Source organism: Aulonocara stuartgranti (genome assembly GCF_965226115.1).
Source record: "Aulonocara stuartgranti genome assembly, chromosome: 3".
Lineage (NCBI taxonomy): Eukaryota > Metazoa > Chordata > Actinopteri > Cichliformes > Cichlidae > Aulonocara > Aulonocara stuartgranti.
The window spans coordinates 54,764,291-54,789,983 of record NC_138941.1 but is presented as its reverse complement, the minus strand read 5'-3'; the positions used below and the strand labels follow the sequence as shown (position 1 = coordinate 54,789,983).

General features: G+C 42.7%; 1 protein-coding gene across 4 annotated transcripts; it reads right to left on the bottom strand.

Moving 5' to 3' along the window:
• Positions 1-5,008: 5,008 nt before the first annotated feature.
• Positions 5,009-24,524, bottom strand: LOC309699202 (uncharacterized protein). Of its 4 annotated transcripts, none has more exons than XM_082522118.1 (9): positions 24,052-24,524; positions 21,934-22,383; positions 18,158-18,343; positions 16,096-16,776; positions 15,479-15,539; positions 15,311-15,384; positions 12,099-12,153; positions 9,542-9,718; positions 5,009-8,947 (listed from the first exon to the last, which is right to left on the bottom strand). In XM_082522118.1, the coding sequence occupies exons 2-9, from the start codon at positions 22,130-22,132 to the stop codon at positions 8,272-8,274; spliced, it is 2,109 nt and encodes a 702-aa protein (XP_082378244.1). In that variant the 5' UTR covers positions 22,133-22,383; positions 24,052-24,524; the 3' UTR covers positions 5,009-8,271. The 4 variants fall into 4 exon arrangements, with proteins under 4 accessions (XP_082378244.1, XP_082378246.1, XP_082378245.1 ...); XM_082522120.1 differs by having other exon boundaries at positions 21,934-22,135; XM_082522119.1 differs by lacking the exon at positions 24,052-24,524 and adding an exon at positions 22,597-24,045.
• Between the last annotated feature and the right edge of the window lie 1,169 nt (positions 24,525-25,693).

Sequence of the window (25,693 nt, the reverse complement as noted above, 5' to 3'; positions counted from 1 at the left end):
TATCGATTTCACTCCAGTAGAGCGCTCGGAGAGAGGCTGCATGTTGACTGAACACAGTGTTCATGACTGTGCCTGCAGATCGCTATTCCAGCCCAAGGATGCCTCTTATCTAGGCATGCATTAATTTAAAAGCCATGTTAACAATAAGCATTCTAGTTAATGCTAGCCACAGTGCATGCTGTAGGTGCTCAACTCCACCAGCCAGCGGGGGACACCATATCTCCAACCTCTCAGGCTTAGCAGGAATCCCAGTTAGTACATTAAAGCCTTGCATATTTACCGTTAGGAGTCTATCCCAGCAACCACAGGGTGAGAGGCAGGATACAAACTGGACAAGTGTAACACAGAAATACAGACAACCATTCACACCATTTAAACTAAACCCACTAACTGCATGTCTTTGGACTGTGGGAAGAAGCCGGAGTACTTGGAGAGAACCCACGCAAACACGGGGAGAACATGCGAACTCCACGCGGAAAGGCCACGTGGTCAAGTGGAACTCACAACCTTCTTGCTGTGAGGCAAAAGTACTTCTGAAAATATACATTTTTGAAAAATGGTCCATCAACCCACTTTCAAGCCTTTTTGTTTCCAGTGAAATGTTCAAACTTTGTACCATAAAACTTTCGTGCAAAGAAAAAGGAAATGACCAAGCAGAAAACTAGCTGGTTTGAAACAAAAAATGGGACCAGAGCCAAGACTTTACTACCAAAAACAGCAGTTCAGTTCACCTAACAGCCACTTGAGGCTGCCTGCAACAGCGAGTCACTCCCCACTGACTCCCATGTTAGGATGTGTAACTTTAGAGCAGAAATAAACATGTTTACAGCCTGACACGAACAACAGTTTCGGTCTCCATAAATTCATAAAACTGTGCAGGTGATTCCTGTTTTTTATCACTTCTAAAGCATTATGTGACTAATGTTCTGGCATGTCAGAAAGCACAGTCTTTATCTGTGACATGTCCTGAATGGCTTGATGTTATTTTCATGTGTTTTCTCGGCATATTTAAGTCAGACATTAATTTAGTTATAGGCAACTATAATAACCTTAGAATAAATGTAAAGTTACTTTTTGTATTTGCACAATTTAACTATATATTTCACCAGCAGGGTGCAGCATTTCACTGCTGTGCTGCTTTTTTAAACTTTAAAACTCATTTATATTAGACACAGACTTTATCAAAACCCCAAATCAGGAAATTTACTTTTTCCAGCAGCACAAGGGTCATGTTTACTCTTAAATGAATATAAAATGTCAGCAACTGAAAAAACAAAGCAAACAAACATCTGTAAGAATATCTGGGCCTCTAATGACGGCGACATATCCTGTAACTGTGAAGCCGGCTATTTATGATATTTAGTACGTTAAGTTAGCATTTTTTTTGCATTAGTAACATGTTTTTGTTGCATTTATGAAGTTATAGAAGTGAAATAAAGTAAATTGTTTACCTTTAATTAAATTTTAATTTTAAATATCAACACAACAATGGTGAAGTGAAGGAAAAATAAGCATCTGTTTGCATGTTCAAGCAGACAACTTATCCAGGCCAGAATCTGTGTCCACCTTCTTTGCTTCCACTTCACCTTTGACCCCTGATGTTGTGATACATGAAAGGTACAGCCTGGCTTCGGCTCAGCTTTAGCTGATATCTCTACAGCACCAACCACAGACACCTTGGAGTTATTTCTTCACATTCTGCTGACAGATTTAGTCAATTTAAAAGATCTCAAGTCATTTTAAACACATTCATTGGCACTAAGTGCCTTTAAATGATTATTCAGTGCTCGTATTCGTCCACGTGTGAACATTTTCTGCCTCTGTGAACGCGTGAGGCGTCCTTGGCAGCCTGACTGCACCTCTAACTGACACGCTTCTCCTCCTCCTCTTCTTCCTCGCCTCTAATGCCATTTACTCAAATCTAATAATGACCTCTGTGTGAGTGCGGCCTTCACGCTTCTCCGCGATTCGCCGAGGCCAGAGCGGCTCCCGGCCAATAGAAGGGCCACCCGCTCGCCGCCACGGGGACTTACAACATGCCAGGTAACCGTGGCAACTGGCGAGGAGGGGACAGGACCTGTGGCGATTGACACTTATCCTCCCACTCGCCTGGTGAGTGTGGTGTGTGACCTTCATCCCTGGTTTCTGTGTAAAAACTCTGCCCCTCCCTCTCTGCACAGCCAATCTGACAGAGTTTATATTTCAGCTCCATGAAATTTTATTTATTTATTTTTAATTTGATCCAGGCGCCACGCTGAATCCCTGCCCCAGTTAACAGGTTCAGCTTCCTCTGTAACACGATCTTCCTCTCACGTGAGGGAGGAAGACACGAGGGCAAAGGCGAGTCAGATGAAATTAAGCTTCATTGATCATGGCAGCAAACAGTGACAGGATGCGGCAGAGAAAAAGGAAAAAAAGAGGCAAAGATGAGCTCAGGGTGTCGTTGTATTTTACACTGCTTTGTGTGAAATTCAGCTGTTGAAGCAGACCCAACCTGAGTGATGAGGTCTCGACCCCGTTTCTGGGTCCAAGCGTCCCCTGATGAGGTTCCTGCCTTGTTGACGTGCTGCAGTGCTCTACAAACACATTATGTAACACTAGTGTAGGTGAATGTTCCTCACTGAGAAGCGCTGGTGAACGTGATCTTAGACCTGACCTCCCCTCAACAAGCTGCCAGATCAGAGCTCAATTATAAAGGACACCTGTTGGCCTTCATTCACTCACTAAAGGTTTCTGAGGGAAGAGAGCCCAACATGTATGCATGGCATCTGTAATGAGCGCTGGTCACATGCTCTAGATACCGAGGATAGATGTTTCACTGCTTCCTTTATTTCCTCCTGATACACTGCATCACTGTGGAGGTAAGTGAGTGCAGTGACTCATTGTCATGTTCGAGAAATCGCTTTTAAATGATTTGCCACATGGTGTGTTACCCTGCTGGCAGCAGCCATCAGAAGATGAGTACACTATGGCCATAAAGGGATGGACACAGTCAGCAACAATACTCAGGTAGGCTGTGGTGTTTGAATGATGCTCAGTTTGTGCTAAGGAGCACACAGTGTATCCAGAAGATTGTTGATTATATTACATCACCAGTCTTAACCGTCGATACCAGACAGGATGGATCCATGATTTTATGGCGTTTAAATCAAATTATGGCCGAATGCTAAAGAGACTCAGACCAGGCAACACTTTTGCAGTTTTGTATTGTTCAATTTGAATTGTAGCCTCACTTTCCTGCTCTTATCTTGCAGGCACCTGGTGTGGTCTTCTGCTGCTGTATCCCGTCTGCTTCATGTTTGACATGTTGTGCCCAAAGCGACTTCCACCGTGATTCTACTATAAAAACATGAACAGACACAAATGGAGACTATAGGGGCGACCGTGGCTCAGGGGGTTGGGAAGCGTATCTGTAACCGGAAGGTCGCCGGTTCGATCCCTGGGCTCTCTGTCCTGGTCGTTGTGTCCTTGGGCAAGACACTTTACCCTACCGCCTACTGGTGTTGGCCAGAGGGGCCGATGGCGCGATATGGCAGCCTCGCTTCTGTCAGTCTGCCCCAGGGCAGCTGTGGCTACAACTGTAGCTTCCTCCACCAGTGTGTGAATGTGAGAGTGAATGAATAGTGGTATTGTAAAGTGCTTTGGGTGCCTTGAAAAGCGCTATATAAATCCAATCCATCATTATTATTATTATAGTCCAGACTGCTCATTACTGACTCTGTTGAAGTTCAGGCTCTGGCTGCTGGACTGAAGTCTGCATGCACTAAGGTTTGTCATCACTCTGGGTTGCTTGCTGACTTTGTGTTAGCATGCTGTCTGTGCTGATGTTTGCAAAGAGCCAAAGTTGTGTTAGCAGCATAATGTGATTGTTTGTGTCCTGGGTGCAGTTTGCACTTCACCATTGTGCTCTCGTTCTTTCGTGCAATAAAAATAAAGGTAATGTCGATGTCTCTGCTGCAGACCGGCCCACTATTTTCCTCCTCCCACACATGAACTGAAATCACCTCAATGTAGCTCAAGTTTGCAGTTGTTTTTTCTTTCCGTCCACCCAACCTGCAGATAATTGAAAAACCTTAACGCAAGTAACATCATCACTGCCAACATATTATTGAATTTTGTGCAGTAATACACCACATTACTGAAAAATGTAGTGTGATTACAGTAGCCACTGTTCTTCTGCATACCTTAGTTGTAATGAGTGATTCTTTGACTTACTGTTGCCTTCAAATCAGCTCAAAGCAGTCTGACCCTTCACCCCTGATGTCTGACATCAACAAGACATTTTCATGCAGAAAACTGAGGCTCACTGGATATTTTCTCTTTTCCATCTGTAAACCGTAGTTTAGAGATGGGCGTGAAGGAAAATCCCAGCAGATCGGCGGTTTGTAAAATAGTCCTAGTAAAGTGTCTGGCAAGTGTATATTACTCTTTTCAAACTTTGTCTTGTTGTGACCAGGACAATCACTTTTGTGAATTTAATTGTTTCCTAAAGATAAATGGCACGGTGAGTGCTTCCACCAGGTCATAAAAATAATTAAAACAGTGGAAAATATAACAAAAACATCATGTGCAATGAAATTTGGCTCTGAGCATAAAGAAGTCATTGTGTGCCCAGACAATCTACAGGAAAGTCTTAATTTTTAAGCAAAATGTTATGTTTTATGAATAAAATAAGCTTTTGTTGTCATAACTAATAAAAATCACGGATAAGATTTTGATTGAATCCTGTAATCTGCAAGACATTTCACCCACTGTGAGGCCGCTGTGGCTATGCTATTATCAAAGTAGGAACAGATAGAAGGGACAATCACCAAATAATCATAGTGGGCATTATTCTTCCTTTTAAAAGAATTTTTAAGCTAGCTTAGGTTGTGTTGTGCGTTTGGTAATACAACTTCGGGTTTTTACTGTCTTCAAACTAAAGCCGTTCCCTGCCTCAGGAAAGAAAGATGCTCTTCGGCTTTAAACCTTAATAAATAATACTCACTGAAAAAACATATTTTCGACACTTTATTGAGCAGCTGTCCCTGCCCCATACCAGTCGTGGATCAGCTGTTAGTACTGGATAATTTAACAAAAACTGGATCCCCGGGACTGAATCTGCAGAGTAATTATTTGGCTGTGGGTTTCGACTTTTCCTTCGGCGAAGTTACAAAATAAACCAACACTTAAAGTGTTTTTGCAAAAGGCTAAAGTGTTCTAAACTGACTTTTCTTCTGTCTACATATAGTGCAACCTTAAATTAAGACATTTCAGACTCCCAGGAGCCCCATGTAGTCATGTAAACACAAATACATTATCAATATACAACACAAATATTAGAAGTATCATCACTGTCCTCCAGAAACCACGAATAACCCCAAAAATCCTCCAATATTGAAGTGGAAGCAGCAGACTGAAGGATGGTAACTTTAAATAATTCATGCAACAAGTCAAATAAAATAAAGTGTTCTCATCAAATGTGAGCTTTCTGCAGTAATACAATACCAAAGTCAGACACAACAAGTGAAGATGGTCTCTCAGAAAATATAGACTTTACGATTAGAATGGCTAAGACAATAAGCAACAGATTATAAAAAGTATACTTCGGCTGCAGCATCTGGTTTAAAATGCTTTCACTCACAGTTGTAGATGAACTCAGTAAAACACCAATGATTTAAACCTTGAGTGGTTCTCTGAATTGGTCTGTTGGAAATATCTCCACATTTGTTGGCTGGATGGATTTACATGGAGCATTAAAGACTTGACACAAACATCCTGATGACTTTAACCAAATTCAGGATAAAATAATAAAGCTAGTAACATTTTCATCAGCTCAGCTAGATGCTCTGTTTAATGCTAAATGGCAAATGTTAGCATGTTTACGCAATAAGCTGAGGACTGATAGCCTTGCTGTGTTTTTTTTTGCTTTCATTAGCCAGTGTTAGCATGCTAATACCCTACGGTAATGTCCCATTCCAGTTAATTCAGAACTCTGGAGTGAAGTTATTCCAGAGTTAGTCTATTTCAGTACTAAAGTCAGAAAAGCACGACAAACAGGATTTGTTTTGTTTCTTAGCAAAGCAGTCATTCATGTCATCACTAGGAACACAGCATAATGTTTGGTTTTTGTGCTTAAAAATGTAGCTGCAGCACGTTCACGGACAGAGCGTTCTCACTGCTCTGTATATGGCTTATTTAGCAAGTCAGTAGTGGCACAGATAGAAAGTATTACAGTTTCACTACTTTTTCCATTCACTGCCACCATTTTCGATTTTTATATAGGGGTTTCTCCCACTTTATCAGTTGGAACTCCAGGTTCAGGGGGTGTTTGAGACAACGATTCCAACAGGGAATTCTGAAAGTTCGACTTAATCTGGAATGCACCATAATTATATTCTCATAACTTCAGTGGAAATGATCATGTTAGCACCCTAAAGTAATGCAGTTTCAAACCCCCTCAGGAATATTGCGTGTGAATAGTACTAACTTCGAAAGTTTAAGATACTAACATGCTACAGACATCCCTTTGAGCCTATACAAAACTGAAAGGTTAGCACGTAACACACAAAACTAAAGACATTCTCAATCCCAGTAGCATCAATAGCTTATTTTTATGGTGAATCCATTTAACTCAGAAGTCGGTTGTCAATGCTGGGAGTGATGTCACTCCTCATTTGAATGTATTCCAGTACTAAAGTCAGAAAAGCAAGGGATACCAGGATTAGTTTTGCTTCTAAGCAAAGTAGAGCCATTCGTGCATCACTATTAACACAGTGCAACGCTTGTGTTTTTGCACTTAAAACGCCCCTGCAACACATTTGAGGCTAGAGTGAGGCACAGATACACAACACTGGCAGCACGAATGAAAGTTTTACGAAGCGATTCGGAGCCACCATTTGGGATTGAGAAGTCGGGTTGGTGGGGCTGGTCTCACTTTCTATTGGAAATCCAACTTGAGAGGGGGGTCCAATTCCAACTGGGTACTTGGAAATTCCAACTTCAACTGGAATGCATCATTCGTGCAAATTAGCATGATAAACTGATAATATCCCATCAGCCTAAGTGGTGATTTCTTTTAGTGCAAATTAGCAAAGGTTAGCATGTTCACATGCCACAGCAAGATATGGCCAACATTATCAATGCTAAAAATCAGCACAAGGCATTCCCATCAGCCTCACTTGTATATTGTGTTTAGTGCTAAACAGCATGTTAAACTAACACCCTTCTCATCAATTTAAGCAGCATTGTTTGTTGTGATAAATTGCAAATATTAGCGCAGTAACAATCTAAATTAAAGACATATATATATATATATATAACTCTTAGCTGAACTGCATTTTTTTAGTATTAAATCGCCATCATTACCATGCTAAAAAGCTAGACTAAAGACATTTATACCAAGTAAAAAAGTTCGAAGTCTCAGCAGCAATAAGCAAATAATACAACAATAAAACTAAAGACATTTCCATTAGCCTCAGCGGTTAATTAGCAAAAATTAACATATAAGCATACCGAACTAAGGACATTCTCAGTAGTAGCAGTAGCTTGTTCTCACTGCCGATAATTAGCAAAAGTTAGCATGTTCACATAACAAAATAAGAACATAGAATACGATTAGCATCATACCTGCTATATTAGCATTGTACTGTGGAACAGTTAGCATGCTGAACTCAAAGTAAACAGCTAAGTAAACCTTCATATAGATATTGCCTTAAAGAGCTGCTAGAAATGCTGTCAACTCTTATTTTCTTCCTTTAATCATGTTTTTTTGAAGTCCGCTGCTTTTTTAAAGAAAATGTCTAAAAAACACGTTGTGTTTTAAAAGAAAAACAAACTATCTCACCCTCAACATTATCTCATCATCTCAATAAATGACCCTTACTTCACAGCATCTCGTGTTTCTGATTAGAACAATTTATAATAAAATTCGACTTTTTAAGTTCAAGGTTTCTGGAGGACAAGAGAGACAGGCAATAAATATGTCACACGGTTAAATAGCTAAGAGTTCAGTGATTATATGACGGGCTAAAGCAGGCAGGAATGCAGCAAAAATCACGAGCATGATGCAAAAGTTGAATAAATTCAAAAACGTTCCTTATCGGTGTGTTTTCAGTGCTGTTTGACATTCTCATACATAGTGCTGAGTGACAGTACCTTGGATACATTACAGAGCTTTACATCCATCGCTTTAAGAGTCCAGAGGATGGATAGAAGAGAAAAGGAAGAAGAGGAAGAGGAGAAATTAGAAGAGAAGGAGACGAAGAGAGGAGGACCAAAAGCAGGGAGGCTTTACAAAGAAGTTGTCAGGCCGAGGTAACCAAGAAAAGAGTGTTTGGTAGAGAAAGATGAAGAGGAGGAGGAGGAAGATGAAGGAGAGCGCTGTTTCAGAGAGATGAGGGTCGTGATCGGGAGGAGAGGAGACAAATCCCTCCATCCAGCGCGGTCGGACAGCGATGGATGAAGAAGAAGAGGAGGAACAGAGGAGGAGGATGCAGCAGTGTGAGCGCTTGGCGGTGTGTGCAGCCGCTGGACGTGCTTGTTCGAGCGCTGATTGTCTGCATGCACGTATGACCGGTGCGTATGCACGTCGGCGGGTGCGTCCGTCGCGCCCCCGTTGAAGAAGTGCGCAGCGTGTTTGACCTTGCAGTGCAGGCGCAGACTGTCCCGCCGCTTGGCGCTGTAGGGGCAGAGGTCACAGGTGAACGGTCGCTCCCCCGTGTGCACGCGCACGTGTTCCACCAGCTTGTTGGCTGTCCGGGTCAGGTGGCCACACCGGTCGCAGCGGTACTGGTTGCCCTGGCGATGACCCTGGAAGTGAACCAGCAGCTCCTGTTGCCCTGGAAACGACCTCTGGCAGATGCGGCAGCGATGCTCTGAGGTGCTTGTCTCCGGCTGGGTTGCCGTGGCAACTGAACGAGCACCGCTGCTGGAGGTGGAGGCTGTGGCAGGAAGGGTAACAGGGCATCTGGGAGTCAGGAAAGGTAGAGGGAGGAGTTAATGACCCACACATTACACGAGGATGCTGACAGAAAGCACGCTCACCTGCATGTAACATCAACATGTAACATCAACAAATTCGTTTTAAATCCATTCAATGAAGAATTTAAATGTACCAATAAAAGCTCTACCTCTATCTTACTGTTTAGTTCAGTTTACTTCTTCATATCAGTAACTGAGCAAAGATTTAGAAACTGATTCTGTTCAGCCTCGACTTTCACCTCAAAGGTTTTTTATGTTTAAAGTACGTTTTATTAGATGTTTCCACTTATTTAATAAGTCATACACAGAAAACCTTTTGTAAGGTCGTATTAACGCCTCAAAGGAGCACTGCAGACATGATTATTTTTACTATTGATATGATAGATTTTTGTAAAAATATTGTCCAAAAGATAAAATATCATCATCGTCATTTGTCATATAAGGTTTGGGGTTGTTTCGCTTAAAAACAACTCAAAAATCTAAGTAAATTTAAATTTAACGATGTAATCATGTGCTGACACGTGGATGTGTGGTCACGTATCCGGGGGGGAGGGGGGTCGTTAGGGATCCTTACACCTACCTCACTTCGCCCTGAATGTGCGTGCAGACGTGAGCCCTCATCTCTGCCTCCTGATTGGTCGAGTGGTCGCACACGCAGCAGTGCAGCGAGAAGGATCTGTGCTCCCATTGGCGGTGTTCGGTCATGTGACTCTGGAAAAGGGCCTGTCCTTCGGTCTCAAAACCGCACACGTGACACCTGGAAGGCAAGGACACGACAAAAGCTTGTAACACATAAATGACGGTAACAGATATTTGTCTATGAATCTCCAAGCGGTCACAGCGGGACTCACTGTGGGAGAGGACAGCAACCAATCAGGTGCAGGTTTTTCTAGCGTGCGCTTGGCTGGTTTTTACAGTTGGTTTTAACTTGTTATTATTTTGTTGTAATTATGCTTGAAATGCACTTTTGTTTTCAAATATATATGTATTATTATTAGTTTATTTATTTTTGTATTTTATTATATTTTTGTATTTTTATTCTATCTTTAATCTCAAGCACTTTGTTCAGCTGTTGTTTAAAGTGTTTTATGGATAAAGCTGGTTTGGATTTATATACACACTTCAGATCTGAGAGGGTTTAAGAATGAGACATAACACCAGGAAATGATTTCATTTCTCACTTTTAGCATGAAGAGAAGGTGAAATACATGACAGCTGGAGATAATCAGATCATAGTGAACCTCGTTTATGTAACAATGAGTGATTAGCTTGATTAGAGGGCACAGGTAGACAAACATCAGGTGAACAGTACTAACAGTTTCATGGTTCTTCAATTCCTTAAACAAACTCACAGAATGGAGCCACAAAAAACGCTTTCACTACAAGCAGCGACAACTTCCGCTTGACCTTGTTCGTTTTTCCATGTCCTCTTAAAACTCACCTCTTCATCAGTGTTTCAGTGTTTCATGTGTGGCATTAGTTCTGGGAGACAGGTGCTCCTGGTTTTGGAAGTTTTATGATGGTTCTCTATGAGAGAGGCGCTCAAAACCACAAGTCCCGTCACGAAAAGAGTAACGGGAGGACAAAACTCTCCAGGCTGACACCTCACAGTGTCTTTAATGTGGAAAGCTGAGAGAAAAACTACATTTCTCATTAAACGTAAACTGCAACTGTGAAAAAATGACCATAAAAACCCCATCGAGGATGTCAAAGTGCTGATTGAGTCCACCGCCATGAAGCATGGCTGAGAGCTGGCGCTCAAAAATAGGCTCGGGTTTAACTCTGTCAGATGCACTGTAGTTTTGTAAAACGATGCAATAAATCGCTCCCAAAAGTGGCAGCACGCTAATCCTGATCGAGTCACACATCCTGATGTAAGAGTGGAGCCCGAATCACAGATAAAAATCACAACAGAAGAAGAAGGAGCGGGACGCCGAGTACAATAGCATTCAATGCCTTTCACACTCTCAGTAACGGCTTTGTTAGTTTATAATGAAGCCATTTTTTATATTAAAAGCTTCTTTTTGAGTTGTTAGTGTGAGTGTAAGGGTTATGTTGTAGATGAAGTCAGCCCACTCTCACCAAAAACACTTTTATGGGCAATTTTTTATTTGAATTTGGATTTCTTCAAATTGCAATTTTATTTTTAAAGTGCCAAATCACAACACTTCAAAAACAGATGCCTTATATTGTGAAGTAAAGGCCCTAGAATAATACAAAAGGACTCAATTAGTTTACCACACTATACATAGTATATGTGTTAGCCTGCTTACAGTATCCAGAGCGTACTTCATTCTTGCCTCACTTTCTGATCAAAGCCTTATTGCACACCACCAACACGTACACTCACTAAGAAGTATTTGTGTCGTTTTATACACTTGAGTTCCTGCAGATCACAGACACACTCCATTTTAATCCACCATAATTTTCTCCATGAAAATTGCCTCCAGGATGCCAAGGTTGTGTCTCCAAAATCGAGCCGAGCATGGATAAAAACTTTTTTAAAAATCCAGAGCTTTGAAATCTTTGTACTAATTTCTTCCTGCTAATGAAAAAAAAAAATCTCCCACCGGTTTGTTAAACATCTCCAGAAAGTTAATGTTCAAAGACGCCTTCGCTGGCAGAATACACTGAGATGGAGAATCCGGCAGAGCTGCAGCTATGCAGGAAGATAAGCGGGGACTTCAGTCTCTCCAGAAGGCCAGAAAACAACAGCTCGAAAGCTTTACTGCTGGATAAAATGCTGCAACATTTAGGATCACCGTTCACAGAGCTATAAACAAGAGTGAGTCCCAAAACAGGCTGAAACTCAAAGATTAGAGATAGCTATATAGAGTCAGCGAGGAAGTGCACTATCTTAAAGGGGGTCCTCACAGATATAGGAGTAAAGGTGTACGTGTGTGTGTGTGTGTGTACTTGTTTAAGCATCTTTGTGAAGACCAAAACATGCCACTGTACCTGTGGGGACCAAGCGCCCGTCCTCACAAATTTGAAGGCATTTTTGAGGCTCAAAAATGTGGTTTTAGAGTGAGGTTACAATAAGGGTATGGTTAGAGTAAGGGGCTAGGTAAAGCATTATGTCAATTCAATGTCCTCACTAAGATGTGAAAACATGTGTGTGTGTGTGTGTGTGTTACCTGAAAAAGTAAGAGCAACCTGTGGTTTGGTGTCTGCTGAGGCTGGTTTGGGTTTCTGTGAGGAAGAAGAAGAGCATTCGTTTATTATTCTGCGTGATTTTTGCTTTTTACACACAGCAGAACTTCTTAATGATGAGCCCCTCTGGAAGCTATTATTGCTAAACCTCTGTGTGACTGTAGCCTCTGTCAGCGCACTTCACCACCATCTTTATTATTATAGACCCAAAGGGCACTCCAGTAGCAGCATGCATCCATAACGCAGACAAAGGCAGCATGCAGTCATTAAAAAGTAATAATAATAGCAATAATAATAATAATGATACAGAGACAATGCAGGCAAACTGAACACACACATTCAGTGAGAGTGTTTGCTGAGAGCTGTCAGTGGAGGAGATCAAAAGTGTTTGTGGTGGCTAAGAGCCAGCCAGGCAGAACACAGAGGGTGATAATCAGATCCAAATAAAGTCACGAGCTCAGACTTCATTTTTGGTCGAGCACCTTAAAAAGTTGAAGTTTTAAACTTTTGTTATGACGGTCATAAAAAAACATTTAAAAACAAAAAAACGCTCAGAGGTTGCAGTTCCTCAAATGGCCACTTGAGGCTGCCTCTAGACGTGAGTAACTTCTCATAGATTTGTGTTAGAAACAAACACGTTTATTGCATCAAAATTTGCTTCTTATTAAGGCTTAAAGTTAAATACCTGACCTGATGCAAGCAGCTAGCTGTTTGCAATGACTTGTGGTTTTTATACATTGTTAGCCAATAAGCACACACTTTAAGCGCTATATAAGAATCGGTCCATTTAATGGTTTTATAATCTTGCATTTTGGTGTTACAGGATTTACCAAAAAACCTCTGCTATTCGTCTATTAAACACAACCCAAAATAAGAGAAAAGCTTTGACACAGGTCAGATCGGAGAACCAGTTTTGAAACCACTGCTGGCCTTCAGGCACAATGCAGGTTTATTTTTCCAACCACAGAGCTACGTCTATCTCTTAAACAGTCTCTGCTTCACCCCCACTAACCTTAATAACTGAACTGGATTCTGATTTCTAAATGGACTTATCTGACAAAGAATACGGCCGGCTCTGTGGTTACTTGTAACCCATGGTTACATTTTTTATGAAACTCTAGGTTTTTTTGTCTGGATTTTAGCACTAACGAGCAGGGAATATGAATCGAGCTCTTGGTGACCCCAAAACGCCAAACTCAAGGCTTCAAAACAGGTCCACAAAGCAGCATGTGACAGAATTAGCTATGATGATACTTAAAATCCAGTCTGTCTAACAGAGAAACCATGAACAGGTGGTCTACAAAAGACTTTCTCAGTGGTTTATAGCTTACTCCAATCGATGGAGCTACCTTCATACTTAAGACTAGTGCCACAGCTCCACGTCTCAGTCATTAGAAGTTTGAAGTTGTTACAGACTATTAGATAAACTTTATCATTCTCAACCTCTGAAGTAGAAATTCAGGTAAACAGGTTTTTGCACAAAACATCTGGACTCAAGATTTCAATTAAAATGAAAATAAAAATCTGTTACTAATAATACTGATGCACAAATAAAAGCATGAACACTTTTTATCCTGATATGTAACCAAACGCTATAACCAACCAATAATATTCACTTAGTCTGTCGGAAACACTGAATAAGTGCGTATCAAACGCATGCAAATGTTTCCTCTTGTTTCATTAATCTTTAATAGAAACAACAGTGACCATCACTTAAAAGTGACACTTTATATTTGGAAGCTTTGTTTTTAGAGTCATGCCTCATACTCTCCGACTAGGGAGGGATTTAGAGTCAGACTAATGCATTAAAAATTCATAACATCACCGGGCTTATCTGTAAATGCTGAAGTGCGCGCTGTTAAAAAGGCAGCTGGAGGTTTGGGAGCTCGCATCCTTGTACCTGACATCCTTCCTGCTGTGCCAGTGTTCATTGTAAATTTAGCTGGATCACTATTTCAGCCGTCAGCTCCTTTAATCCTTCCACTCTGACTGACAGTGTCAGTTTCCATCACTGCAAATTACCCCGAGACTGGCAGGCAAACACATCAATGACAACAACCCATAACGCCGTGACTCATTAATAAAGAAAAGAAAAACACCTCCAGGAGACGGTTAATAATCAAGGCGCTACACCTCCTCCAGCTGCAGAGCATCCTCGCAGAGTTCCTGTATTTTCATGTAGACACTGTGACACTCATGTAAATCTTAACCTGTGTGTGCAAACCAGGTTATTATGTCAGTGTGATTAATTAACAGAAAACTACAAAATAAAGTGTCAAAAAACATGGAATTCTTAAATGATGTCATTAAACTTGTTGTAGTGCCTTAAATTTACCAGGTAGTTGTAGTGTGTAACTTAACCAAGCTGTGTTTTTAGTAGCTAAGCCTGACCAAGATACAAGCTTTCAATTTTCTACATCAGCTCTCCAAATAAAGAGACTTTACATCCATGCACTATATCATGGGTAGGCAACTCCAGACCTCGAGGGCCGGTATCCTGCAGGTTTTAGATCTCACCTGAATCAATTGATTAGGCTATTACCAGGCCTCTGGAGAACTTCAAAACATGTTCAGGAGGTCATTTAGCCATTTAAATCAGCTGTGTTGGATTAAGGACACATCTAAAACCTGGACTTTGCCCACCGCTGCACTATATAAAAGCAGCTGGGCTGTGGTTACATTCAGGATCTTTAGCAGAGGTCATCTAACTCCTGGAAACTTCACCTAGACTAAAGCCTTGATCATAATTTCTCTATCCCTAAGTCCGCTAAGGGACTGCAGTTCCACTGGACTCATCTGTGGATAATTTGCATTACAATCCACCAACTCTGCCAGCAGCCTTCAAGCCGCTCTGGCGTGTCTCCTGGTTTTTGTGTCTGCGTCAGGAGCGGGGTATAATCGAGGTTCAAACTTTTCTTGGGCCTCTACAAATAGTGAGACCTTGATAGCGGAGAGGCTAACCCCCAAAAATCGATTACACTGTGCACACAAACGTAAAACTCTGTTTCTTCACAGCTCTAAAAGTAAGACTGTTTCGCCTTGTGTCTGATCCCTCTCCCAGCTGAGCCTGCAGAAGTCATCTGCAGCATTTAGAAGCCTGAATGGTATGCATGTGCTGCAGTGCGTGGATACAAATGTCTGGGCTTGCTGTTAAACGCTGTTGGAAATGAAAAGTGAAAAATTGAAAGTCCATTACCAAGTGGAGGAGTTTGGGAGCTGATCACTGCCGGGGAAGAGCGGCGCTGGTCGTCGTTACCCTTCAAAACAGGACTACACAGAGAGCAACACGCACAGATACAGGATACCATCATGACTGAGGTCAGAGGTCAAAATATGCCGCTGATAGATGGAAGTGTGCACTTACCTGCTTCTGATGGGTGGAGTCATCCTGTCCACCAGCTGACTGTTGGACTTACTGACCCTCTCTGCAGACAAGCGACAGAAAAAGAAACGCATTCGAGTGCAAACCGAAAAAAATTATGCAACCTGTGTGTTTGGCTAAAACCCAAACAGTGGACAATGTGCACTTTTCTCTCTGCAGCTACCTCCACCTCTGAGGCTGCATGTCTCTGATACGCACGGTTTCTTATCTGTTGTTTCCTAAAGTCTCGGTCTGCTCTCTCTGCACCAGCCCGTCGGCTCACACAGCTGCTTCTTCCTGTTTAAAGGAAGTCAGCTGATTCCATGTGCTCGCTTACAGGCAATCACTGGGGTTTTCACTATGTTACTAGTGAAAAAACCTCCAAAGACCTGCACAAAACTGAGCATATAAATATTTTCAAGGGAAAAAAAAAGAATATCTCTGAAATTCAACTCACAAATATTCAAGAAAGATTGTGTTTTTCCGTTTATTTGTTTTTTTGACAGCTTTATGTATTCTTAGATTTGATGTTTCGGCATCAAGGAGCAACTCTGACCAGTAGAAACACGACAATCAACTTTAGATTTAATCTAGGTTAATATTAAAGCTTGTGTGGTTACCTGACAGTTGGTGCAGCAGTGTGGACGCCAGGTTCACTGACATGTCCTGCCACAGCACTGCTCTGAGGCACTGGTCAGCCATCTTGGCTCCAGAGGTAAATTGGTCTTCCATCTTGGCTCCAAAGAAGAGCTGCTCCTCCATCTTCACCCCGGAGAAAACCTGGTTCTCCATCTTGGCCCCTGAAGCAAACTTGTCCTCCGTTTTGACTCCAGAGAGAAACTTGTTGGTCACCTTGACTCCAGAGAAAGGCCGCTCGGCAAACTTTGCTTTAAAGAGAAGCTGGTCCTCCATCTTGGCTCCAGTTAGAAGGTGGTCCGACATCTTAGTTCCAGAGACATCCTCCATGTTCACTTGAAAGTGAAACTGTTTGGCTCCAGAGACTGCACTGTCTGCCATTGCGGAGACAGGCGGGCATCCTTCAGCACAGAACTTGCCTTCTACTTTAAGGCCAAAGAGACACCGGTCTGCCATTTTGGCTCTGGGGTGCAACTCCTCGGCCACCTTGTTCCCAGTGAGGCCCCGATCTTCTGTTTTAACACTGAAGATGTGATGATTTACCATTTTCGGGGCAGGCAGAGCAACGTCTTCTGTTACTATTTGACTCTGGGCTACTGTGTCGACTTCCATTGGCTCTTCTTCTTCTTTGAGTCTCACCACATGGCCATTCACTTCCTGACGCTCTGTGATTGGGAAGAAATAATAATAAATGATTAGAAGCAGTGTGTGAAAGTTCATTCAAAGCTAGAGATGGTAACATGTTTTTGACCTCAACCAACAAAAACCCAAAACAAAACAGACAGTCCAGCTGGACTCTGGTACCTGAGTTCTGGTTCCAAGCTATAGAACCTCTACTTTGTGTTGTTCACCAATACAAGTGAGTAAGACGTCCACACCAGTAGGCTTATAACTGGGAGCGCAGGGCTGGAATCCAGCGCAAAGCCAACAGTCAGAAATGACTTACAGTACTGTGCAAAAGTCTTGAACCACCACTCTTTTCTCTCTATATTTGCCTCAAAGTCCGACTTTCTTATATTTTGTGGTGCTGAACAGTAGTTCTCCAGGCTGTCGGAAGGTCTTTCAAAGTGTTTCTTTGTACACTGCCACTTAATGCAGACCCGTGAATCATTCAAGCATAAAAAGGCACCTAACTCAAGGGATGAACCAGTGTTGTGGCTATACAAAACAGACAACGTGGCAAATAACCATTTTTAATCAGTGTCTTTAGGCACTTTGCTACCAGCAGCCTGTTGCAAGAACACACAATTATTTGTTACTATTTTTTAGCTGAATCTATAAAAAATGTTAAGAAATAACACAGTTTGACAGGCGTAACATAGCACTTTTGCACTAACAAGATCATACCCAAAGATTTTTTAGCTAAAACCTTGGCATGTCTAGATATGGTGTGCAGTGTATCCTCAAACAAATCTGGGAAATCGGGAAAAGTGGAGGACAAAAAAAGAAATGGCAGGCTTATCTGAAAGTCATGTCCTTAAGAAACAGCAAAGGCCTGACACAGGAGTCGAGAGATGCACTTGGACCTTCAGTTGATTGATCTACTGTTCACTGAAGCCCCATCAGAAATTGTGTGAGTGTTAGCGTGGCTCTCAAGAAGAAATTGAATTCATCAAAATTTAGCAGCTTCATTTGTCAGCAACAATCCCAAAACACTTCCAATGCACTCAAAGTATAGTTGGATATAAAAACACAAAATGGAACATTATCAGTCATGGATTGGCCTCCTCAGAGCTCAGACCAGAAGAAAACAGAACAAAAAGAAGAAAGATCCAAAGGAGAGCTTTGAATGTCCTGGAGAACTATTCCTGAAGACTACTTCAAGAAATGACAAGAAAGGTGCCTAAAAGAATAACTGTGGTCATTCCAAAGTTCTTGGAACTGTACAAACTCTGTTATTGCCTTATATGCTGTATGCTGTGTATGTTTGCACATGTTCCAGTAAATCACTGCATCCATTTCCCTACATAACATGAAAAAATAAGGACTGGCTCAAGACTTTTACACAGTGCTGTATCTCTCATCACAGTTTTGGCGAACTCGTACCTGCTAGCTTCCGGAGCAGATCTGAAGCTAGCGTGTCCGTAGCGGTATTGCCGTCAGGCGTGTGCGTGAGGGACGGTGGCTCGGGACTCGCCCCGGGGCTGTCCGGTGAGAGAGCGACGCCTGGCTCATCCTGCTGCTCCGCTTCCTCTCGGCTCCCAGGATGCATCTGGGCCTTCTGGGTGGCCTCTGGAGACAGAGAGTGATTTGATTCAAGTTAACTGTAAACAGATTACTGCAGAGGTCAAATTGCAGCCTGATAACCGCACTCAAGCCTTCATGAGAGCGCACAGGCTCCTGCAACACATGCCCGAAGTACGCGGACACCTACACGCTCACGTCTCTTCATTTCCAGCAGATAAAACCTGCAGCAGGAATTTACTGCAATGGGAGTTAAACTCAGAGTAATAGTATTCAACCGGAGAGTGACATATCACCCTGTTTTAAAGACCTGATATTGGATGCTTGTTTTTTTATTGATTTAAAAAATCTTGTACTTCATGTTCTTGCAGCCGCCCACTTGCTTCAGATCTGTGAATGACGATGGTCTCTGAGGTCTTCTGGGCTTTCAGTTGCTCCAAAGAGCAGGACAAAAACCTGAGGTGAAGCAGCTTCTGGTGTTTACTCCTCAGTCTGCCTGAGGAGAGCCGTGAAAGAACCTTAAAACCTGCCTGTTTATTCTGCTTATGTTGCCTTTTACTGATTTTATTTGTCTTTATTAATGTCATTATCGTTATTCTTTTTCCACCATTTTCATTTCCCGGGTGCCTTGGCATAGGCTTTTAGCCATCACTCCTTGGATGTTGAATGCTACCGTTCTGTCAAGGCCAAAATGTGTTCCTTTGCCTCACAGCTGTTTTATTTTTTTGTATTAAATAAAATGAACGCAAAATCATCTTCATTATTTTAATTCTATGATTTCATAAGTGCAACATAACATGCTGTTATTGTAGGCAAAGTTAAAGTAGCAAATAATCGTAAAAAGTCTGCAGGGTACTCACATGTGGTAAAAGAATATAATTATTTGCACCTATTAGTGATGCTGATGGGCTAATTTATACCTTACAGGCTGTGCCACCACTGTTATAAGGCTCAGATGTGTTCTGCGGCTGAATACGTATTTTCTTTTAGGTCAAAAATTCCTTTTTAATAATAACATTTTCTGATCTCTGAAGTCGCTCTACATCAGTATGCTCTGATTGGTGTGTTTGAGTATGCACCAATAGCTTTAGTAGACCTTGAAAACTCAGGGTGAGACAGCCTCGTCCTTTTTATTTTTCATGTTAAACCTGAGCTGACTGGAAGATAGTGAAAATGCATTCAGTCTTAGGTGGAGGCACAGTATACCGCTTTGTACTGAAAATTACTGAAACATCCTGTGGAATAACCCATGTATTATAGCCATAATTACATGTGTTTCATGGATGTGGAGAAGGCATCCAACCGTGGGCCTCATTACTTCCCGTAGGGGGTGTTTCAGGAGTATGGGATATCACATGTTGTTGTTGCAGGCTATCCTGTCCCCATACAAACACAGTGGAAGGTGGGTTTGCATCCAGATCACCTCTCTGCTCAGTTGGGCTCATCGAACGAGCTGAACCAGCTGGGTGATTTGCACCCAGATGTGAAGTGGAAGGAATGAGCACCTCCAAGTTTGAGGATGTGATTCCCAGCAGGAACGGGATGACTGCCCCATGAGCGTAACTTTGTGCTGAACACTGGGGGGGAATCTCTGTCTAAATAAATAAATAAATCTGGATAAATTCCCAGATGATTAAACATGCAACTATTTTGCTGGTATTAACTGAAATGAGTAAAGAAAAGTAAAGGGGTTATATTGGCTGGGTCTGATTATTGGAGGGGTCATAACCCTCCTAACCCCCCTGGAAATTATACCCCTGGACTGCCCAATCCCAGTGAATACAGTGTGAAAGGGAAGATTGATTGAGTTAGGCTTCAGCTCTCACGTATGGCCACAGGCTGTGTGGAGTGACCAACAGAGTGAGCTATCTGCATGAGGAGCCTGGGCACTCCCTTAAAGACAGGGTGAGGAGCTCAGTCATTTGGGAGCTCCTCCACATCGACATCTGACAAGGATGCCTCCTGGGTGCCTTAAAGGTGAGGTGTTTCAGGTATGTCTATTGAGAGGGGACACGTGAAGATCATCCATTAAATTGCCAAAAGTATTTGCTCGACTTCCTTCACACACACATGAACTTGAGTCAAATCCCATTCTTAATCCACAGGGTTTAACATGAAGTCTGCCCACGCTCTAATTCATCCCAAAGGCGTTCTGTCATGTTGAGGGCAGGGCTCAGTGCAGGCCAGTCAAGTTCTTCCAAAACCCAAACCGCTCATCCATGTTTTTATGGACCCTGCTTTGTGCACGGGTATGCAGTCATGTTGGAACAGGAAGGGGTCATGCCCAAAACTGTTCCCACAAAGTTGGGAGCATTAAATTGTCCAATATGTCTTGGTGTGCTGAAGCATTAAGAATTCCTTTCACTGGAAATAAGGGTTCAACTCATTAGACATGTACCGTTCTCCTGGCAACTGCCAAACCCAAACTCGCCTATCGGATTGCCAGACGGAGAAGCGTGGTTCGTCTCTGCACACTGCTCTTGAGCTTATCTGAAGGGCACGTGACGTTTGGAGGTCAGTACTGATACCTTCTGCAGAAAGTTGGTGATCTCCGTGCACTAGGCACCTCAGCACGTTCCCACTCCCAAAGCATAACATATTACTGTGTGTGACAAATCGTCGGTATATTATGCTTTCTGCCACAACATGTTCCTATGTTATGCGTTCGGAAACAGGAGGAAACATGAGAACCGTTTGGACTCAATCTGCACATGTACATTTAGTTTTCTTTAATTGCTTTGGAAAACACTATCTAACACCATTAAGGTTATGGCTAGAGTTAGGATTAAGGTTAGGGTTAGGGCTGGAATACACAGCTGGAATGTCAGTTACCGCCGGGAGCGTCATTCCATTGAATTTCATCCACATACCTTTTGTGTTCCCATGAGACATGACATGACAAGTTGTCGGTATTTTACGCATTGGGAATGAGAACGGGCTGCACATTACCACCATGGAGTCCGCTGAGCTCCTGAGAGCGACCCATTCTTTCACAAATGCTTGTAGAAACAGTATCCATGCCTAGGTGCTTGTCTTTATACACCTGTGGCCATGGAAGTGACTGGAACACCTGAATTCAATGATTTGGATTGAATACATTTGGTGATATAGTATATGAGCTGGTTTTGCTTGTGAACACGTCTGTGTCCCACCAGAACAGGTGGAGTAGGTGGTTTACTTACTAACCTTGTATTATGTTTAGATTTTTCTTTATAAAGCGTTTCACTTTGGGATAAACACCGTGCAAGTTATCATATATATTCTTTTATTTTTGGCCATTCTTTGCCTTCCTTAGGTAAGACAGTATAGGGAGTGACAGGAACGTGGACGACACACATGGGAAATGGGCTTGTTGTTCATTTATTCTTGTATTACTGTATTATTCTTGTGCAATTATTGTTTCACTCCACCCACGCAACTCCATTTCCCACGACAGGACAGTACAAAGATCTGTCCACATACTTTTGTAGTGTTTGTGAGCACAAATTAGCATCCACAAAAATGACATAAACAAGATGCAATTCTGGACATTAGGGGTGGAGCTAACCATCCTTTTCATTATTACATAATCTGCAAATCAATTGATTGATTAGTCATTAGGCAGCAGCTCTAGTGCCCACTGTGTGTGTGTGTGTTACCTGACAGCCTGATGAGGAGGTCAGACGCCATCTTGGTGCTGACATCAGGGCTGAACAGAGAGGTGGCTGCTGGGAAGGGGCTCGAACCTGCGGCTTGTGCGTCATCGCCTGTGTGTGTCTTTGTGTGTGTGTTTGCAGGGTGTGCGTGTCGTTTGGCTGCAGCAGAGTGAGGCTGCAACACACTCGACCCACGCTTCATTTTCTTTTTCCGTGTGTGAAAAAAATAAGAAAGAGAGAGAGAGAGACAAAGAGAGAGAGAGTGAAAAGGGGAGTCAAAACTCAGAAGAGAGGAGGGCAAGAGAGGAGGAAGAGGAGGAGGAGGAGGAAGGTAGTGGTGCTAAAATAAGACGAGTGTGTTCTTCAACATATGGACGTGAGCAGAGCATCGTAGAGAGAGGAAACGAGGGTGGATTTGATCTTCAGAGCGAGCTGTTGCTGGCTCTCGGTGACCTGAAAGAGAGAGGAGGGAAGACGAACGGAGGGGAACGGGACGAGAGAGGGGGAGGAAGAGGAAGCAGCGAGGATGCAGGGCGAGAGAGAACAGGGGAGAGGAAGATAAAGGGAGGAGGAGGAGGAGAAGAAAAGGAACAAAGTGAATCTGTGAATAATAAATTATTGAATGGATAAGGCCCAATAAGGGGATAAATCATCATCTGTTATCACCATGGTAACGGACCCTGCCTCGTCACCTCCTGCCCTGACCTTCCTGTTGAAAAACAATAATCGTCACTTGTGATCAGTGATCATCAATAACTACTCCGCCTGTCACCGCCTGTTAGCCTTGGTCACTTTTTGCCCCTGAAAGGAAAAAAATTGACTGCATCCTAGGAAAATACTTTCATTTGAAGGCTAACAATAAAGAGATAAACAAACAAATAAATAAATACAAATGTAATGAATAAATAAATAATAATCTATCAGCGTCCCATTGTAGGAATGTAATTTAAATAAAGATCAATGAAAAAGTAAAATAAATTATCTAAAAATTGACATGCCTGTGTCTGTAGGAATATCTACGTAATTTAAATGTGCAAAAAAAAAAAAAGAATGAACACATGAACACAGGCTGCAAGAACACACGTAATTTAAATGAACATGATTGTTGTTGAAAAAACTATTTTAAACAATAAATCACATTTCATTTTAAAAATGTAAAAAAGACCCGTCAGAATATCAGCCCCAAATCAAAGTATTTTAGCGCCATGATGACTCAAAACTACACCAAAAAAGTCAATAATCAAGAAATATTGTGCAAATAATGTATGTATGTATATATGTGTGTGTGTGTGTGTGTGTGTGTGTGTGTGTGTGTGTGTGTGTGTGTGTGTGTATAAAAATTATTTTCTATAGCAATTAAATAATAATAGTAAATAATAATAAAAAAAATCCTGCTAAATTCACTGCTTCATCTTTTTAACATTTAGGTCCTTGTTAATTAAAAAATTGCACTAAATAATTTTATTTAATAAATCAAATGTGGCTGGCAGGCTCTTCATTGCCTCGGTTCACTCACTACCCCCGTCGACCCCGTTTCGCTCTGCCTCCTGCCTCCGTCTCTAAGCGACACCGCGCGGGCTGCTGCTGCCGCCGCATCCGGCAGGGAGGCGACAATCATCGGGCACCAGCTTCTCCACAACACCCCCTCCCCTTCCCCTCACGTCCCTCTCGGTGTCGGTCGGTCGGTCGGAGTCAGAGCCCCCGGAGCCCCGCTGTTAGCTAGTTACCTCCCTCCTCCTCCTGTACAGCCCCCCCCCGCAACATGGCTGAACGGCACTCCGACTCCCCGCCACACCGAGTCAGAAAGTCATCACGCCATTTAGAGCCGCCTAACTGCCAATTTACACATTTTTAACGGTTTTCCCTCGCGCTGCCTTCAGTTATGGGGAACAAGGGCAGGTGTCAAGAGTCCAACGGCCCCCCCACACACACCTCCTCCCTCCCTCCCTCGCCTATCGATCTCCTGCAACATGGCTGAACGGTAACCCGACCTCACGAGACCTCAAAAGTCATTTTCACGGGTCAGTTACCAACGATACCCAGGCACGGCTAGCACCAACCCGCCCCGGGACACCACGGTTCTCTCCCAGCTTCCCACCTCCTCTTCCCTCCGTGACTTACCGGCACCAGGGGGGGCAGGTGGTGGTGGTGGTGCAGTCCGGGGCATAGCCTATATATAGACTGAAGATCTGCTCCGTGTTAAATTTCCTCTCGCTTTTCCCGTGGTCACATCATCTCCCCGCGGTTTCCTCATCCAGAGATGTGAAAGTTAAAATTAAAAAAATGACAACAGCGAGGAGACGATCCGTCTGTTCCCCGAGCCCGAGGATGACGGGTCGGTCACCGAGCAGGGCAGATGGAGGTTTCCGCCTCCTCCTCCTGCTCTCTCTCTCCCTCTCTCTTTCTCTGTGTGTGTGTCTGTGTGAGGGAGATGCAGCGTGTGTCTGCACAGGGCACATAACATGTTAACAGCCTCCATCAGCACGAACCATGAGGAGAAACCTGCATGTTGGATACTCTTAAGGGGGACATGATCCTGCAACTGCTCCACTGTCTCACTGAATACTGATCTAACAGACCTGTTTCCACATACTGCATCAGGTTGGCTGCATGCAGTATTACAGCAGTAACTTTTCCCCAGCTCAGATTACACACCGATACTTGAACTGCTGGCACCAATACAAATAGTGATAATGTTTGCAAAAGAAGATGAACTTTTAGGTTGTTATTATTCAGGTTATTATTTAAAATGTTTTAGTTTTCATTTATTATCTCAGCATTTCAAGATTTTATTTAGGTGTGTCCAACTTTAGACGTATAGTAATTTGGATTTCTTTTCTTTTCTTTTTTACATACCTAACCTAAAATTTTGGCAAGTCTACGTGGCCATAACTGTTTAGCCACATGTTTTAGCAGTAACCTGACTACTAACCATGTGACATTAACTTTTGCATCATTTTGGACCTGTGACACTGGGCCGCCATAGACCACCGCTGGTTGCTAGAGAGAAAAATTTGCACTCCCTGACTGGTTGGTGAGTGGTTGATGCCAGCTGCGGTGAAACTGACTGCTAAAGCTCCAGAGTGGTCAGTGACCATTCTGGAAACTGCTGGTCACAAGGAAAATAGCTGACTGCTTTGGTCGGAAGCAGATCGCTGCTGGTGCTTGTAGTTTGCATGTCTGCAAACACTTGGCAACTCCTCTCCAAGCAGTGGTGAAACTGTGAAGTCCATTTTTTGTTTGTTTAAGATAAGATAAGATAAGATAAGATATTTATTGTCACTGTTACCAGAACAATGAAACACAGTTTGGGAGTGTTTTGAGTGTCCAGGGTGCGAGGGTTCTTTGATGATGATGCTAGCTTTCTGCTGACGTCTGCCAGTATAAATGTCTCTGAGGGGGTTAGTGAAATGCCAGTTGCCCGCTCTGCTGCACTCACCACCCATTGCAGTTTCCTATTGTCCTCCACAGTACAGCAGTTGAACCAGAGTGTGGAGCAGTAGGTCAGAGGGTAGAAGTTAATTAGCAGTCTCTGGGGTAATTGGGCCTAACGCAGCTTCCTGAGGAAGTACATCCTTTGTTGTGCTTCTCCTACCTGGTGGAAAATGTTTGTGGACCAGTTAAGGTTGGTCGAGATGTGGACCCCGAGGAACGTAAAGCCTTCTACCCTTTCTACAGGGTGGGCCATTTATATGGATACACCGTAATAACATGGGAATGGTTGGTGATATTAAAGTCCTGTTTGTGGCACATTAGTATATGT